Source organism: Nilaparvata lugens, chromosome Y (genome assembly GCF_014356525.2).
Source record: "Nilaparvata lugens isolate BPH chromosome Y, ASM1435652v1, whole genome shotgun sequence".
In the NCBI taxonomy this organism is placed as follows: Eukaryota; Metazoa; Arthropoda; class Insecta; order Hemiptera; family Delphacidae; genus Nilaparvata; species Nilaparvata lugens.
Genome location: NC_052519.1, coordinates 112,253 through 132,712, shown reverse-complemented (window position 1 = coordinate 132,712; position 20,460 = coordinate 112,253). Strand labels below are relative to the sequence as shown.

The 20,460-nt window shown below is 32.9% G+C and overlaps 1 protein-coding gene across 1 annotated transcript; it reads right to left on the bottom strand.

Moving 5' to 3' along the window:
- Positions 1-372: 372 nt before the first annotated feature.
- On the bottom strand, positions 373-19,468 carry LOC120348928 (KICSTOR complex protein SZT2-like). Its single transcript, XM_039443534.1, has 9 exons — positions 19,233-19,468; positions 16,882-16,959; positions 15,151-15,243; positions 10,996-11,142; positions 8,493-8,658; positions 4,525-4,754; positions 3,087-3,205; positions 1,053-1,176; positions 373-626 (listed from the first exon to the last, which is right to left on the bottom strand). Exons 1-9 carry the CDS (start codon positions 19,263-19,265, stop codon positions 468-470), a joined length of 1,149 nt encoding a protein of 382 aa, XP_039299468.1. The 5' UTR covers positions 19,266-19,468; the 3' UTR covers positions 373-467.
- Positions 19,469-20,460: the final 992 nt, after the last annotated feature.

Below are 20,460 nucleotides of genomic sequence, written 5' to 3'. Positions count from 1 at the left end.
TATTCAAGTTTACCCAGGAAACGTCATGAGTGATGATATTGTGCATGAATGGTGTCGGGAAATTGAAGACGTCAGTTGAAATGACTTACAGAATCGTTGATCCCCAAACTCAAGACATGACTTTGAGGGCAGAGCTTCTAAACTAATGTGGAGCTCCAAAACAATGTCATAGCCCACTTGAACTCCTTTAGCGGCAGCATTTTATGAAGAGGGTTTTGGTAGGTTGGTTCACTGCTATGGGAAATGCCTCAACCTTCACGGCAACTATATTGAAGAATAATCATAAGTGTAGGTGAAAAATCATGAGTGTAACTTTTAGTGAAAAATTTATTCTTTTATACATTCGTCTTTTGTTCATGGTAATTCGGAGGTTGAAAGAGGTAAGACTCTCGTATATTTGATAGATCTCAATACAATATAATGTTTCATTTAGTTATAAGTTATAATATAACTCATATTGAATTATATTATATTGTTGAACTGAGGTGTTTACCTTTAATTGAGATGGCATAGCGAACTGATTCAGTCGGAGGCCAGTCACTGGACACATAATATTCTATATAGATGTGATTTGACCACGGCAACACTAGGCATAGATCCACTGCTTCATCTTTCAAGTAAACAGACTGAAAAATTAAATAATTTTTTTTAATCAAACAGTATAATTGATCTCATTATAATAAAAATTAATTTATAGAATCATTCAACACCCAATCTTCCAGAACAATACATCAAGCTTAAGCCCAAAACGGTTACAATTCTAATTTACACGACAGTCCAAATTTAGCTAAGTGATGTGTCACACATTTCTCAATTACACACTTCAATATAACAATACAATAGTATACAAACAAAAAAACACAGATTATTGAATTTCATAATACTTTTAAAATAAATTATGAGAATGAAATATCATAGGATTCTATTACTAAAGGTTAGGTGAGTGTCCCAACTTCACAAAATGTTTTTAAATAGGGTAAGCTACACAACTTTTTACAATTTATTAAGTAGTTTTATGTTGAAATGTTGAAGATTGAAGAAATTAAACTTACCTTAACAAAATATCCCTCACGCATTCTACAACACAAAACACTGGAAAGAGTTACATTCAGAGAGTCTTCACTCTGTTTTTTGGTTAGAAGTTGAGGTTCTCTGTTTCCATCAAACCTTCGATTTCTGAAATAAATCACAAGTAATTCTTAATCACAATTTCTCATACACAATAATTTTAAAGATGTAATGGTTACTATCGTTCTTGAAAATCTGGACAAATATTTTAATGGCACTTATCAAAAGCAGTTATTCTGAACAAGATATTCCAATACATTTTTTCACTCAGGCCTATTTCAGTACTATAATTTTCAAAATCTCATTCTTTTAAAATTTATTACAGCGGTTATCAAACTAACCTTCTTTCATTATAGCCGTGCTCCTAATCTCTAATTAATTGATTAATAATCTCTAATATAATTGATTGAATAATTCTTCATTTCATACTTAATTATTGATATGATAGTTGATAGTTAACCTGTACAGAACAGTTTTATTTGGTCGATAAAACTGAGATTTTCTATATTTGCTGTCTTGTATCCCAGCCTACATCCATAGAAAAAAGATAGCATAAGAAGATATCCCATGGTATAGGTCGTGTATGTTCTAAATTTCAAACCGGTTACTGTAGACTGCTGTCTATTATTACTGTTTTGTTGGGAATGTAAGAGTGTAAGAATGGCACAGTATGAGAGACTACCAGCGTCACAGAGCTTCACCAAAAATAACTACTATCGGCTTGAATTAACATTGAAAATTGGATATGTGAAGCCCTGGGATATATTCTTATGCAATCTTTTCTCTGTGGTGTGATACTTACACCAACAACATCGTAATCCTAATTTTGATAGAAAGTTTGTTTGTCGTGTAATATGGTGAATATTGAGAGGTTTGAATTGTAGTTTTTTTGTGCCTTTCTTTCAGGTTGTTGAACTGATCAAAATTGAACTAAATTTTTCCAATATGAACTGTAGTGAACCTTGTTTTTGATTGTTAAAGAATTCATTCATGCATAAGCATCTAAATTTTGTGTTACCATAAAAGATTTGCTAACTTGCTTCTTAGCCATCCATATTATTGCAGTCTTCTAGCATTTCCATAGTACTGGCTTGAATTTCGTTATGAAATTAATGCAAACGTATTTAGAAGTGTATTTGAACCGTGCGACCCACGACGTTTTAACCTGAAATTAGGCCGGGCGCTCCACGTGTTTTCTTGCAAATTGGAAAATTTGAGTGGAAGAGCGGCAGTTCTAAACGAGTCGTCACCGCGAGAAGATGTAGTCATAGAACTTGTCTCGGCCTCTCAATTACACACTTCAATATACAATACAATAGTATACAAACAAAAAAACACAGATTATTGAATTTCATAATACTAATCCAATGTAAATCATCCATAGCTCCCAACCGTAGATTCAAATAGTTTAAACAGGTTAATAGTTGAGTGGAGATTTTAAAAGCAATTATTATATATTTTTCTTGTTATAGAATTTGGGGCTAACAAAGTCCCCCCCTCCCTCCCACCGTTACAAATGATGTCAGGGGTGGGGTAGTGTTATAGATACCTCCACCCATTACAGTCGTATATAGGACTATCGGCTTGAGTTAACAGTGGAATTTGGAACAAAAACGGCCTTTACCGTGGGATAACTTCCTATACTATCTTTTCTCTATACTGCAACTAACGTGTAGTAACCCTCACTAACGTTTAAAAACCCTCATTATAAAACTGTCGTATCAACTACTCGATACGTCAACCAGCTACCAATAACGGTTCCATTAACACTAGCGTATTTCTTATACTCGTTGTTGAACCTTTCAATTTACTAGAGATTGCTGATAGTGAAGTAACTGTTGAATCTCAAGGTCATGGTCATAATATCCATATTTTTCATGAACAGAATACATATAACATATTGACAATTGTCATACAATTCATTCAAGTACCTATTATGAAATATGAACTAAACTTATAACAATAAATGAAATATTCTAAAAATGAATCATGTTATGAAGACATTATTAATAGATTACCTGACACACCATTCTCCCTTGGATAACTCTCCACTGTATGGTTCAATGCCCAATCCTCCTTTCATGAAAGACCAAGTCAGAAAGGATATCTGGTAAATATTCATTTTTCCTGGCATATCCTGTTAATAATACTACACGTTAATAATAAATAATAAATGGTTAATAATGCAAGATTATTTGTTGAATTTCCAAACATATTCATATTTTATACATTGCGTTCATTATGTCGCATTCATAGTGCCTGAAATTAATTTATTTGCTAAATTAATTATTGCTAAAACCTACACACTATTCCTTCTATGGAATTTTCATTCATAAAATTTTCATCAAAAGAATAAATATCACAATTATTTTCCTTTATTTTGCTTGGAACATAGTTTTGTTTTCCTATCTCTTGCTTGGTATTGGCTTGGAATTCAAATATACTAGGTGAGTATTCAAGAAAAAGGTAGAAGGCTGTCCCCTTTAAAAAATGTAGGGCTGTGCTCTAAATTAGTCCACTTGTGAAAAAAGGTGTATTTTTATTCTATACTAACGTTCATTCTTGTTCAAAATAATCAATTATATTCTATTTGACAAGAAAATATATTTTTTAATAGTTTAAAATTAATTTTCATAATTGATATTGAATATTTTGGTTTCTGAATAGTTGAAAAACGATCTAGCAGAGTTGCAAAGGTAGAAAAGGATCTGGTTTTTCGAATGATAGACAATGATAGCAACACCAATATTAATGGAACACTGCCATTATAACGTGGGCCTCAATATAAGTAATGATGATCATTAGTGGAGAAGCATGAAACTATAATTTGAAGAATTGCATTGGTTTTGCATCGTCTACGGTTTGGGAACATTTTTCTTGGGGATAAATGGAAGAGACTCGTTTTTAGAAATATGGCATTAATCACACACTAAGGCTGGATTTCACCATATTCACGCTAACGCTTCGTTAAGTAATCTCAAGTTAACAGTAACTGATAATTTTAACCAAAGATTAAGGAATTTGATTTCATCAGCGAAAATATGTCAAAACTAACGCTGCGTTTCTAAACAAGAGATTAGAATGGATGAAAGTAGCAGTGAGCTGCCATAACAATGGGCGAACAGTGTGTAAACAACTTTTTACTCTGTTGAAGAGATTTTAACTAGTGACTCTCATCCATAATATTATGAGTTATAATTTAATTATAGTTTTTATAATGTAAGTTAATCTGACCTGTACTTGATCCTATTATTAATATTGTGATATTTATATCAAGTGACTTTTGTCTATGCAATTTTGTTTGTGACAATAAAAAATTCTTGATTCTTGATTTTTGACAAGAAAACATAACCTGGAAAATTATCAATGTTTGGGAAGATAGAGAAATCGTCAGGAAAGGATAATGGTGAAATAGAGCCTAAATCTGTAGGCAGCTAAAGATGAGTGAGTACTGACCGGAAATACAACGGCAGGTGGTGATGGAATATAGGAGCCGGTAGTAGCCGATGCAATGAACTGCATGAGTTCTACATAGGGAACCAAACCCAGCGCGCAGTGCGGATGGAACTGACTGCCCACATGCAGGAAGGATACAGCCACTGCATTGTTGCGCAGTTGACTTAGCACCGAATCGAGCACATGGATGTCTGGCAGGGTGATCATTCCGTCGGTGATCACCACCAAATCTCTTGACAATTCATAAAAAAGTTATTCCTCAATAAGAATAAGAATGAACACAATGCACACAAACAAAGCTATCCGAACATCAAATTGATATTAATTCTTCAATGCTTCATTCTTGCAATGCACACAAAGCTATCCGAAACATCAAATTAATATTAATACATAACCTCAGGTTTGAAATCTTAAAATAATGAAATGTACATGCTGAAGCTTCACCCTGATTGCTGGACATTTTTCGATGCCGAGCACTGAAATCAACATCGTTGGTAACCAATGAATCATCAGCATGGCAAACAACTTTAGATTACACATGGAAATTACTGAGATATTGCAATTAAGCAAATGCTAATGATTTTTTTTTGTGTAGTTGAGAAGTTGATATTGTGGTAATTATTCATATTGAATGAAAAAGACTAAGAAAATGTCAAAAAACCACTGATTTATTGATAATTAGGAAGACCGGTTTCGGTTATTACACCATTGTCAATCTCTGATAAACTAAAACTAAATACAAGAGCAGCAGAATTTATACTAGTAGGCGAGTACTGCTATTGGTCGAGGGCATGAACGCCTGCCATTGGCCTAGCTAGACAGTCTCCTCCCACTTTTGGCAATTCTGTTGCTTAAGCCGCCATTTTGTCACACCGTTGAGTGGGAGGAGACTGTCTAGCTAGGCCAATGGCAGGCGTTCATGCCCTCGACCAATAGCAGTACTCGCCTACTAGTATAAATTCTGCTGCTCTTGTATTTAGTTTTAGTTTATCAGAGATTGACAATGGTGTAATAACCGAAACCGGTCTTCCTAATTATCAATAAATCAGTGTTTTTTTGACAATTTCTTAGTCTTTTTCATTCAAGCTAATGAATTTATTATTATTAAACGAAAATCCAAATTAAATATCTTCGGGGTGAGTTACAGTATTTAATTTGGATTTACGTTTAATAATAATTATTAAATTTAGATTAAATATTTAATCCTATATAGTTCATCATCACTAGAAGTAATAGTGACCCAAGAATGGACCCTTGAGGTACTCCGTAAGGCACATTAAGGGCCGGTTTCCGAGCTCGGCATTTAGCTAAGTTCTACACTTTAACCGGCTTTAAACTCTTGAGTCAGAAAATTGTCTTTCCGAGTCAGAGCGTTAACGTAGTCGAGGACTCAAATAGACCCTGGAGTTTATAATTTCGCTTTCTGAGTGAAGGGCTTATAAGTCCAGGACTTCAATTAGATTCTCGCCTCTTCCAAAGTCAAGGATTTATCAAAAATCGTTAAGTCCAGAGTTTAAAACAACGTGATTTTAAACTCTCGACTGGGGTAGGGTTACGTTCTAGACTTAACGGAGCAAACACAATTCAGCTATTGTTTTGGAGTAGATGAATAGCCAAATAAATTTAATGGAATACCGAAATTATTTGAATTAGTCCATCTAAATTCATAATTTATATTGAATGAAAAAGACTAAGAAATTGTCAAAAAACCACTGATTTAAATCAGAAATCAGAGTGATGAAATAAACTTGCAAACTATAAATTATGACTTTTTGTGTAGTTGAGAAGTTGATATTGTGGTAATTATTCATATTGAATGAAAAAGACTAAGAAATTGTCAAAAAACCACTGATTTAAATCAGAAATTATTCATATTGAATGAAAAAGACTAAGAAATTGTCAAAAAACCACTGATTTAAATCAGAAATCAGTGGTTTTTTGACAATTTCTTAGTCTTTTTCATTCAATATGAATAATTACCACAATATCAACTTCTCAACTACACAAAAAGTCATAATTTATAGTTTGCAAGTTTATTTTGGAATAAAGTTCTTCATAATATTATTCGTGAAAAACTAACCTTATTTTACGACTGTGACATCATAACCTAGAAATGTTCAAGTAAAATAATACAAGGATTGCCTTGGAATGACCATCATCACATCTCCCAATGTGAATATTATTAATCAATGGCATATTAACATATTAATAATAATAAATTATTATTATTCAAGTTTTTTCAAAACAAATACCGTACGTTTTCCAACTCAATAGGTAGGTAGCATACTAACATTTTTATTCCAAAATCATTGGCAAGGATCAATGATAAAAATAGCTTAACACTTAACGTAAAATGAAATGTTTATTTTTTTATTCATGTGTCAAAAGGTTAGGTTTTGCTTTGAATTTATAGATCTAAACAAAACAAAGAAATCGAAACGTATTTTCACAAAATAATTGTTACAAAACAAAACAGTTTGGAGAACATTTGAGTCATCCCGCTGCAATCAGCTGTTTTGCTATAGGCCTGATGCCAACAATACAACAGCAAAATATTGAGAATCTCCCTCATGTTTACTGCGTTAAAGTCCTGGACTCAAATAAGTCGAGAACTCAATAGACCCCAGAGTTTAGAATATAAACCCGTGACTCAGAAAGTTAATTTAGACCCGAGAGCTTATTTTAGTCGTGGACTCTGTAAGTCCAGAACTTATAGATCCCGAGCTCGGAAACCGGCTCTTAATGGCTCAGAAAGACTCGAGTTCACACACACTGTCTGTGTACGACCCTCCAAATAAGATTTAAATAATTTTAGAGCTTTATCACGGACAACAAGAAATTATAATTTATTTAGTAGAATGTGTGATCAACGACATCAAATCCCTTAAACCAGTTACACACACACATCGATTTTTGGAAGTTGAATTCTACCAGATTAAACGGAACTTGACAAACATCTATTTGACATCATTTCTTCAATCAAATAGAATTTATAAGGACGCCACAAAAATTGATGTGTGTTTAACTATAGCTTTACTCAGATCATATAGAATAGATCGTGTGTATTTTTCATATTAAAGGCATCCTCAAACACGGTTACAACTGACTGCACACCTTTCATCATTGACTTCAAACCCAGTAACCAAAAATTACAGCCTTAGGATATTAACTACATAGCAAAGAAATTGAGGATATCTGAAAACTAGGCTATAGCATACAGAATAGATAGCATAAGAAGATATCCCATGTTTATGATCCAAATTTCAAGCCGATTTTTGTTGACTCAAAGCCGATTACTATCGATTTCTGTCACTGCTTTGTTGGGAGTGTAAGATTGTAAGAACGGCACAGTATGAGAGACTACCAGCGTCCCATATCTTCACCAAAAACAACTACTATAGTGCGGTCCACGTTATAATGACAGTATTTGATCAACTTTGGTTTTGCTATCCTTGTCTATCATTCGACAAAGCCGGTGGTTCTATCCTTTTCTAGGTCCACAACAATGCCAATTATGTTTTTGACAGTGTAGAAATATAATTAATTAATGCGGAGAATCGGCATCGCTATTCTTCTATCTTCATCTACTGCCATTATAACGTGGACCTCACTATAGGACTATCGGCATGAGTTAACAATGACATTTGGAACATAATGGCCCTATTCCTATAACATCTTCTTATGCTATCTGACGGCCAAAAATCAATGTATATGAAACTGACTAAAGGTACAGGTATAACAAGCATAGCATCAGCTGATGAAAAATGAAATGCGCGTGTTCGTGGCGCTCAAGTCTGTACGAAGCTTCAAAATTGCAAGGAAAATATTGACATATCAAGTAGTCACAAACTTGTATACAAATCACTCAGAAAATTGGGATAAAAAATAAAATAATGATATTATTGTTCAATGAAGAACATAGATGATAATAACTAGAGATCAGAATAAGAATGAATGACGAAACTCACTAGGACAACTGCTTGGAGGTAGAAGTCGCAACGCTAACATCCCATACCGCAGTAGATTGATAAATCCTGAATCAGGACTCACCATTGATATTTCGGTTTTTGATGGAAGAACAAGTTTTTCGGTATTTTCTTCAAATAATGATCCAACCAATTTCTCCGAGTCAGCCTATGAACAATAAAAAGTGGATATATACTTTTTTGTGGTACATTCTTTTTCCTACAGTTACCTTGAAAAGTGACCATTCCTGCTATGATTACAGAACGCAAAGAATCACTTTTCCGCTCTAGTGCGCAAAGTATTACTTTGCGTACTCTTAATACTTTGCGTATTATCTTGCAGCCATCCCAATCAGCTGTTGACATTGTTGGCGTGTATTTTGAATGCAAATTTGTTCTATCTATATTTTTTCTGATTTTCAAATAAATAGAAATGAGAAATCATTAAATTATACATTTTGAATATTATTAATTATTCATTATTTCAAATAATATTTTCTTCATTCATAAATTGATTGGTTGAAAAATTATTTAGAAATTAAGATTTACTCAAAATTATTCAAATTTTCAAATTAATTGGATTAATTTAATTTTTAATTTGAATAAATTATCGATTATTAATTTTGATGGATTTCAGCCATCATTTTACCCATTATCAACCACTTTTCATATTCAATGGTAACTGTAGGAAAAAATTGATGTGAAATACGTGCGCAAAGTTCCTCTGCTGCACTCAAGAAACCATTCGGCCCTCGCCTACGGCTCGTGCGTAAACGTTTCTTTCGGTGCAGCAAACTGTCACTTTGCGCACTAGTTGCACAAATAACTATTCCACTATTAATTCAAATTTGAATTAAAAAGCAAATTGAATTTCAGAGTCCAGTCTGAAGATGACCGACAGGTCGAAACGTCGTGACTGCTAAAAAGTACCTAAGTCTTTCAATTCGAAGATATGTTTTGTATAGTTTTAATTAAAGCAAAATAAAAAAACTGTTGGAAAAAAATGAAAATATCCAGTACAGTACCCTTTTCATCAATTCCATATTATTTCATGGCTTTGAAAAGCCGTCAAAGATTTTGAAATGTCATCACAATTTCACTTTAAGCTTCTTCTTCTTCTCTGCGGTACATATTCCTGTCATTTTCAGAAAGCACCAGCACAAATTGCAATAATGAAAGTGCGACCACGTGGCCCACTTCAGAAAACTCGCGATCAGCTGAAATCAGGAATGCTTGTATTTCCCATTTTCTTCCAATGGTAAACTGATCGAAATTCATCAAAACATGTCAGCAGGTAAAAACAAACAGGTTTGTTTCTACATGCCGCCGGTAATCACATGCCAATGTAAAGGCAAATACCCATTTATATTTATATTTTCTGTTTATATTTGCTGTTTATATTTTCTGCATTCCATTCCTATTTGGAAATGGCTCTCATGTTTTGAAACACGATATGCATCAATAAAATATAAAAAATACAGCACTGGATGATAATTTTATTTCATTTCAACTATTGTTAAATTTGAAATGACGGAGCAGCAAAAAGTGTTGTTTTTCTCCCTGAGGGAAAAGTTTGAAGCCCGAGACGAAGCCGACGGCAACAATTTTCCTGATGGAGAAAAAACATTTTTCACTCGTGATATACACAACATTTTTCCTCCACCTACATTTTTATAAGAACTGCAAATAAAATAATTTTTAAAAACGTACGTGACCAAACAATGTGTTACAACATAAACTAAAAAGTAAACAGCTGGGCTGGCTTGTAATCACAGTTCTCCGCCGACTGCGCTATGCGCTATAAAGTTGTAACAATGGCCGCCACAACTACAACTATGATTAAGTTCCCGTTTCAAATTTTATTAGTTAATAAGAAATATTCGTTGGCTGGTATTTTGAATAGCATGGAATATAAAAAAATATTTATACATTTTTAGTATAGTGATATGGAGTTTGTAATAATTTTAGCATACAAACATATATTTCATATGTTGATCAAATCTGGTTGAGGTATTTAATTTAGTTGGCTCAATGACTGACTACTCTATATGCTTCCTCATCTGAGCTTAGACCTTCTAACCTATTACAATGTAAGTTTTTAAAATAGAGATGCTTCCCATGTTATTTAAATGGAGTCACTTTTCCTCCCTAGGGAGTTTTTCTGTTTTTTACTACCGAGAGTGAAAAAGTGATACTTTAGTATTATGTTTCAGGGAGTAAAGTAAGTACTTTAGACAGTAGGTGAAGGAAATAGTTATTTGTATATCTAGAGTGAAAATTACTTTTTTATTTGTTCCTTCGAGTAAAACTAGACAAAATATTGCTGCTTGATCACTCACTGTTACCTCCAGTTTTATTGAGCTCGTGCCACATGTAACGTACCAGCTCTAAATTTGCGCAACAGCTCTACAGTCAAAACGCCCCTTCATCATTATTAATGTTACTGCAGAGTCTGACCCTACCATTAATGTGATTAAAATAGAGAGATTGAATAAATTCAACCAACCTGTCTCTGTCTAACTTCGGCTAATTGATCATGTACGAGACCTGACACATGGGCAATATTGTCTTCCAGTAATTGTAGTTGCTTCTCAATCGCTGACAAAAATTCGACAACATTCACTTTGGTCAATTTCCATCCTTGCACAAGAACCTGAATGTAGAAAATTGAAAATACAAAATCACTCAATTGGAACCAAATTATTTATTTATCACATTGTGTACAAATACTTGACATGAGGAAAGGCACAAAAGTAAATTATATTTCGATTTCAAATGGTTTAAGAAATAATTGGGAATAATGCAAATCATAAAACTAAAAAATGATTGATAAGACAATATTAATGAACGCTCATCACAATGATCCATATGCATAAAACCAAAGCATATGCTCATGAGCATGAGCATGGAGCATAAGAGTTTGCTCATGAACATTAGTTAGAAGTATAAGCATTCGCTCATTTTTATATGAATAAGCTTTACCTTATGCTCATGAACTCTGGAGCAAATGCTCACGTATTTTAACGATTTTTCATCAGCTGATTCGCCTTTGTGGCCTTATTTTGTTTTTATAGATCACGTAAGCGCTAAATATGCAAGTAGGAGACACCGCTTGTGTTTGCGTCGTCTGCTCTGTTTTCTATTTATGAATTGAGTTTTAGGTTAGTTGAATGTAGAATTTTGAAAATAATAGCATGAAAAATGTCATCTCTATAATAATCTTCAGCATAATCTTATAATCTCAAAAGCCTTCTTATAATCGTCTACACTCTCATCTTCTTAAATGCCTATTTTGTGATGGCTATTTTTATATCAGATAGCTATCTTTTGTATTTATTCTTTTGTAGGAATAATGGTGATATATATTATGGTTGAATCTAAAAAGAGTTTTATTGTTCTTGACTATTGGTTGTGATCGTATCTGGTATAGTTCCCTCTTTCTCACACGAATCAGTTGAGCCATTTTACTATGAGCAAAAGGTGAAAAGCTGCTCTAGACTATTTTTTAACACTAAAGTAAGTCAAAACAAACACGAAAACACTAAGATCAGTCAGTACAATGAAAAAAATATGAATCACATAAAACGATTCCAATCTATTCTAAAATAGTCATGTACGGTATACAAACATTCATCAGTTAATACGGCTTTCAGTATTTTTTTAAATTGTGTGCATGTGAGTACTTTCAAGTGGTCAGGTGTAGAGTTATATAATTTGATAGATGTGAAGTGCCAGTTTCTTTGTGATTTAGTATGACTGTACAACGGAATTCTAAGTTTGTGTCTATTTCTTGTATTTAAACTATGGAAGCTATTAGAATCATACTTATTCAAATTGTCTTGTACATAACATAATAATTTTAAGACATATAACGACGGCAACGTCAGGATACCTAGGTGAATGAAATAAGGTCTACAATGTGCATTATATGGTAGCTTGCATATTATTCTTATTGCCTTCTTTTGAAGAGCAAAAATTGATTTGGCATTCACACTGTTTGCCCAAAGCATTATTCCGTAAGAAAGGAGACTGTAGATTTGTACTTAATAAATATTCACCAGTACAGACACATCCACAGTTACACAAAGTCTCCGTAACATATACAATCATTTGGCCATCCTACCTGACAAATAGTCAATGTGTGCATCCCACGACAGACATACGTCAATAAAAACACCTAAAAACTTCAATGGAGTCTCACCGTTAACTTTTCTGTAGCAAAGTTAATGTCCGCGGATTTACCATCATTGAGAGAAAGATTATTTGCTGCACACCAGTCTTTTAGAACCAAATAACTTTGATTCTTCTCACTTTCAAGACCTTTCTTGGAGGGGTAATTTATTTCTGGGGCCATCCAGACCAGGTCTAGTAATACCCTATACTGTCATATCTAATCCGAAACATTCAAATATATTCAATAAATCTTTTTTAAAACAATCGTTACCAATAAAATTCACATTAAAATCACCACATATGACTAGACTATATCCATTCTTAAACACTGAACTCAACACATTATAAAAACAAGATAAAAATTTTTTAAAATAATTAATATTTCTATTATATGGTCTATAGACCGACAAGATTATAATTTTACCCCTAATAAGTTCTACTGCTGAAATTTCACATTCTATTTCAATTGACATGACTTTCATATGTTCATGTTCCCTGAATTCCAAATGATCAGCAACTGCACCACACCTAGATTAGCTCTGCAAAAACCGAGGCAGTTTTAAAGCCTGGCAAATAAGTGAATTCCAACTCTGTATCTTTTATCCAATGCTCAGCAATTGTAAGTACCCTGATATTGTATTTCTTGCAAATTAAAGCTAAATAATCAAATTGGTTACATATACCCTGAATTTTCCAGAAAAAGCAATTAAGTTTGTTGAGCCCCTTTTCAGCCGTTGACTCAAATGTTTGACAATCCACAACCACACCAGTATCAGCCACCCAATCAGTCAATAGCATAGTTTCGAAATTCATCCCTGACTCATACATTTTCAGCAGATAAATTATCTTTGTCAGGAGCTAATAGTTTAAATTATCAGAAATTGGAGATTGTCCACAACTGGAGCTTCATTTAGCACAGGTTGGTCACCACTTGTAAAGTGAACGGGCGTCCTCTTGGGTGATGGAAGGGGCTCAGCAGGATAGGGTTGTATGATAGGAGAACTGATCATGCAGGAATTGGCTTCCTTCATTGTCACTTCAGTACTTAAGGATACATGGCCATCTCCAAAAAAGTCTCTCACATATCCTGCCAGGTCAACCTCTTAAAACAATCTCAATAGGATTAATCTCTCTGGTATGTTTTTTCTAAGCTTAACAGTATTTCTAGGCAGGATAAAATCTCCAACCTCAATAGAATTTGGCTCAAAATTAATTTCTTCATCATTGAACATTGATGAAATTCTTTCAGACTCTTTTTCTAACAATTTTATTATTTCATTCTTTGAAGCCATCTCCAATTGTAATGTGTGAAGTTCTTCCTCCATGATTTTCAACTTTGAAGCACAAATCACATTCTCAGCCTGCTTCTCATTAAACAATGAATCTTCGACTATCAGAGTTCTTGTTTCTCTCTCCATTTTCAACTTTTCCATTAAACACTCATTTTCAAAATTCACGTCGTTCAGTATATTTTTCAGATCGGAATTAACCTTCAATAAAGCGTCATAGTTATTTTAAAGTGAGGTGATTATGGGAATAAAATCTATAACTGCTTCGTTGGAGAATTTATTACAGATTTCAACTAGCGTTGCATGTAGATCAATGTCAATTACTTCTTTGTTAATGAGGCCCTCTCTCAAACTATCAATCTCTTCATCCATTCCTTGAATCTGATTATTTCGTCTAGCTCGGGTACACATCACTCTATTCGAAGACATATTAAAGATGGAGTCAGTGTTCTTGGGAATATATATATGTAAGGAAAAGGATAAGGGAGCGCCAAGTGGGCAATCAAGACAGAAGAGGAGAGGGAAGCCCCTGAGTCAGGATATGTAAGGATTTATTTAGTCTTTTTAATTAAAAAAACCCGCCTGATAAAACGTAATATTGAGATCGAAATCCAAGTCAGTAGAGTACCATGGTTACTGGTAAACAAGCAACAGTTGAACAGCTGTAGAGTACCGGTCTTTTGACAGTTATAAGAGAGATAACACTATCAAACTTCTTCGTTATCGACGTCACTATCCAGTCCTTGTGTCGACAGATGATAGTTAGATTCAGTAGCTGTTTACTGATAGCACTGATCTCAGGTAAATACCGGTAGCTAGAAATGGCCGAAAATCGCTAAGACGGTGTGAAAAGTTTGTGAGCTTCACTTGGATATTGGTATATTCTACTTACAGTTGGTGACTCATAGATATTATCAGCAGGTACACTAGAACTTTATAAATCACTTGAATATAACTAGCAACTCAATTACCAACCTCAACTACTTGGAAATTAATAAAAAATACGCACTAACAAATTCAAGCATCAACTAGCAAATGTTAATGCTAATGCTAAAGCTAATTTTATCGAGATCACTTTCCCCAAAAATTAGATATTTAAGCTCACAACTGAAAATAAATTAATCAAGTGACATTGAACAAGAATTGTTCTTGTAGCTTACCGTAAGTTTGTTCACCTGTTGAAACAGGTAATCATTTACCTGCTGTGCAGGAGTGGTGAAAAATGGAGTATGTACTATCACAGTCGCGAACACTATCGGCTCAAAATATCTTGTGGATCCAGGAATACGGAACTGAAAACAAGAGGAAATTCATGATTCAACACAGTTTCAATTTTCATTTATTGATTCATTTATTCTTACAATACGTACACCAACAAAATGATAGGGAGAGGAAGAGTAAGGTAACCTTGTGCTATTCCTCTTTCAAATTTAGATAAGGTTACACATAGTCCGAAATAGGTTAGGTCTTGTAGTTCTTCACTTCACAAAATTTTCGGTCCTTAACTATTTTTACAAAGCGGATTTTCAAATTTAAATGCATTAAAACCAAACATTGAAGAAATATTTCACACTTTTATCACTAAAATAGGAAATATTCGCACATTGAAGAAATAACTTTGAAGGAGGACCGAAAAAACAAGTATCTGTATTTGTTCATACTTCGAATTTTAATGAAAAGGAAAAAACAATTGCATAAATTAATAAAACTCAACTTTTCCTCAGATAAATAAAATCCAGTTTATTATTTTAAATAACTACATTTTCTACGGAGCAGTTCCAATACTATCGTTATCACTTTCCAATACTTAAATTATGACGAAGCAGTCTGATCAAAATTGAAATATTGAGAAGTGATCATTAACAAGCAGTTCGTAATGGAAAGTGAAATTTAAGAGTATTATCATTATCCTATGATATGAAAAAGGATAATAATTATATTTATGCACACCTCTTACTAATGAATAACATACAGAATAAATCTGATGAACATCCGTATTTTAATGTCACCAAATTCTGAATAATCATTTTATTAACATGCTTAGTCTGTATGTTACTAATGATTTCATCATGGCTAACTATAAATTACTCAATAGAACAAAAAAAGAACAATTTCTAGTTTGCCATGATTTTATCAATCCAAAATCGTGATTTAATTGTAATAACCTTCATTATCATCCAGTAAACAGCTAGGGCTAGTAAATTTTTCATTTGTGGTTGAATATACGAGAATTTTAGAATCTAATACTGTAAGTTAGTAAGCCCAGCTTCACTATCCCTATCATTATAATTTGGTGATTTTACAGAAATAAACAAAAATAAACTTGTCTAATAAAATTACTACTGAAATGGTAAAGATGCGGACTTCAATGTTGGGCGTATTTTTTATACTGTTATGGAATGATTTATTCGTGAATGGCTTGAGTATATAAATGGTAAGTATTGGACAAATATTTGCAACTTTGATGCTTCTATCTCTGATGAGAAACTTTCAATTTTTGATGAATTATTAATTTTGGACGATGATGGTAGAAAGCTCAAGATGAAATAGAAACATAGCTTTACGAAAAAGAATCACACGGACTATCGGCTTGAGTTAACAGTGAAATTTGCAACATAAACGCTCTAAATCATGTAATATCTTATCTCTATGAGAGTATCATGGAAGTAGTGTTCATACAGAAAGTTATACATAATTTCACAAGTAGTTTGCAAAGAAGGTGATGGTGCTTCTACGTCTCCGAAGATATCTTCTTTATTTCTATTTTATTCATTTTAAAAGAAGATTTGTACAAAAATTGTTTCAAGAATGTGCAAGGATTTTAGGAACGATGTTTGCAGATAGTGTCTACAGCATCCCATATTCAACCAGTAAATATAAGGATAGTTTATAATTGATATTGACTTTAGACAATAGTGAAAACAACTTACAGAATTGATGAAGCCCTCCACACTTCTCCTGAGTGAAATAAGAATTTCATCAATCATCACACGACCGCGTTGGATATCCTGCAATAAAAGATGATTTTGGTATCTCCGCTCGATTCATAAATAAAATTTCAAATTCTAAATATAAACTCTACACAACTAAAAGCACACAGATGAAAAGAATAACAAATGAGAATTTCTCTTTACTATATTAACAAATGCGATATTTGAAGCTTCAATAAACTTTAACCGGAACTTGGGTTCAAATACCACCATGCATGCATGTCATCTCATTACCCACATTCAAGTAAGAAGCACAACTTGATTTACCGACAATCATTAATTTATTTATTTATCCTGAAGTTATTAACTGAGGTGAATTGATTAATCATTTGAAGAGATTAATATGTTTTTTAACTGAAGACACATACGTTTCTTACTGAAGCTCATTTTAACATTCGGTTTATTGAAGTTAAAAGCCAAATTTTTTTAGTTGAAATGATGACTACATGTAAACGAAGTGGAAAAATCACAAGGAAATGTTTTATTACAATATTTTATAGCTGCGCTATCACAGCGAAATTTTCCAATCATTAACTTTTCTTAAAGCTACTCTGCTTTTTCGGATGATAGACAAGGCTATAGTGACGTCCACGTTATAATGGCAGTGTAGGATTGACAATACTGTTGCTGTCCTTTTCTATCATACAACAAAACACATAGCGCTTTCTCTCTCTAGCTTTGCAATGTTGTCTGTTTTCCAGAATATTTTATTTTTACTTTTGAGAGTGACTGTACAAAAGTAGACAAAGAATTCTCAGTAGCCATTTTTTTATTCTATCAAAATACTTTAGTACACAAGTTGTATAATTAATTTAAAATGTATTTTTGAATCAATTAAATAATTTTTAGACATTACCGTATGAGAAACACAAATTAAAATGACATTTTAAAAGTAGATAACTGACCATCCTAGACTTCATCCATGCTTCAGTTAGCCTACACGTATAGGTTAGACCTACTCGTACCGGTATAAATAATATTGAAAGGTTATTTCAGAATTATTTCCATTGAAATTACTTATTTCTAATAGTATTTATATTTTTCTCTTACTTTTAAAAGAAATTGGAATAGAATACCTACCAAATAACTTAATTTCTGTTGTTTTGAGATTCAGATTGGTGTATCACAGCTTTTTAAAATAGCCGCTATTTCAGGTTTGTATAAAAAAATTCTGATCTCAGTTATGGAAGCAAATTTTTGAATCAAATTATGAAAAAAATATATATTATTGATTGATTTGACATTGAATTGATTATTTTATCAAGGAAATGATAATTATTATTAGATTAAATTTAATGGGATGAATTGAGTAAAAAGCTGCGACATAAAAGCCCTATACCATGGGATATCTACTTACGCTATTGTTTCTCTATGCTTAAGGTTAATGAGAGAAAATAATATTTTCTCTCAGCTATGTAAGTAGGCCTACTGGTAATCTGAATTTGAATGATGATGCTTTCCAGCCTGTAAAGTTACTAGGAATGTAGTTGAGTGGAATTGATAGTAAACTCAGCTGGGAGAATCACCTAGTGAATTTATGTAAAAAGCTTTCTAGAGTAACATTTCTCTTACGATGACTAAAATACTGTGTAAACCTAGATGTAATTAAAATTATATACTTTGGTCTGTTCCATTCACACTTGATTTATGGAGTATAACTGTGAGGCAACTCATCTTCTTCAAAAAAAGTTATTATATGGCTCAAGAAAGCACTTGAAATAGAATGAATCTTGTAGAGGAATTTTTGTTGAACACAAAATTATGACCTTACCTTGTTTGTATACATATTATAATTTAATCTCCGTAGAGAAAAATCTGTCTAATTTAAATAAAAATATTTCTGTACATTCACATTACACTAGGCATAGGGATGATATAACTAGACCTACAGTTAGATTGACTAAAACTCTAAAAAGTCATAGGTAACTACAAATTCGCATGTTTAATTTACTACCAGATAATGTTAAATTGTTACTAGTGCAAACGTTTTGTATTGCTGTTGATAAATGGCTCACGTCTGAAGCTTTCTATTCTGTTTATGAGTACCTGGAATATTTCAATGTGTATGTGTAAATTTGATCGTTTTTATAGTCTGCCTTGTGATCACAAGGCCCTCGTGATATTTTACCTATTGCTTACATTTTGTAATGTTGTTTTATGGCCAAAAAAATCTTGATTCTTGATACTTGTTTCTTTGATCACAGCATAAAATAATATTCATTGGAAGTTTTATGAGTGAACTAACTATTTTCCATTATTATTGTAGCTAAAACCAAAAAATCTCAGCTTACCTTAGCTTGGACTTTATCCTCTTCAACAGCCATGCTGTATAAATAGATTTTACATGATCAGTATTGTTTTCAGACCAGAAACAGACATTTCCTAATTCAAGATGGTATTATCAATAAATCATTATATAACTGAACGAGGATCTGATATTTACATATTTGCATAACTATAAAAAAATCAACTCTATTAAATGCGTACTTAACCTTGCTAACTTGTTCGGTACGGTCCTATACTTCAAAATAGTCTACTAACAACAACGCAACAATGGCTGCTGTTTTTCATCTGATGAACAGCTGACTAGTGGGTGCAGCTGGAGAGTATAAAATGTAATTGTTTGGAATAATTACAGAATTATATATTATTCATGAAAAATCATAATTATATATCATATGTGTAATTATAGAATTACATTCTATGCTCTCTGTAAATTATTCTGTGTGTAGCCTATAAGCTTCGGTTTCGGTGAAGCCTGCCCAGCATCAGCTTCCTGTCGAATCACTCCCCGTTCCCCACTCCATCATTAATTGGCTTGCTAACGCTAACCTTGCTTTGGTTTGCTGTGCAGTGTGCGTTCACACTGAATCTTCTCTTATTTTTATTAATTTGACATGGTAAGTTTGATTGCATTATCTTTATGAAATTCAAGTAAAAATATCAACCAATATGCTTCTGATTGCTTTATTTTCAACTCAGTCTCCATCCAATTCTTTGCCTATAAAAATTATTGTACGTTCACGCTGTACCTTCTCTTCTTTTAATTAATTTGACATGGTAAGTTTGAATGCATTATCTTTATGAAATTCAAGTGAATAATTACTATGCTTCTGATTTCTTTATTTCTAATTTAGTCTGCATCCAATTCTTAGCCTATACTACAAATTATTGTACGTTTAGGTACCTACCGGTTAGGTAGGTTTTTAATGTTATTCTTTATTCAGTTTAAAGGTTAACAGTTGGTTTCACTGTCTTAATCTTGAAAATTATCTTGAATTCATATAATTCACAAAGTTGAGGTAGGTTTTCGATTGTGCAAGACCGTGTTGAGGTAGGTTTTCGATTGTGCAAGACCGTGTTGGGCTCAAACAAAATGGCCGACCCAAGACCCAACTACTTTTGTTTTGAATCATAGGAGCGTTTTTGTTTATGCAAATTTTTCACTGCAGGTCAAAAAATATTACGCGTTCAATGTGGCAGCACTCCTCGAGAAGCCATTCGCAGGGAATTCTTACC

What these genes read in the sequence shown, in the direction of transcription:
- LOC120348928 (XM_039443534.1), bottom strand. Translation starts at nt 19,265, where the DNA reads ATGGCTGTTGAAGAGGATAAAGTCCAAGCTAAG. An exon ending in AGGATAAAGTCCAAGCTAAG is followed by an intron (nt 16,960 to 19,232) that starts GTAAGCTGAGAT and finishes CTTTTATTGCAG; the next exon opens with GATATCCAACGCGGTCGTGT. An exon ending in CCGAAGTTAGACAGAGACAG is followed by an intron (nt 8,659 to 10,995) that starts GTTGGTTGAATT and finishes TATTGTTCATAG; the next exon opens with GCTGACTCGGAGAAATTGGT.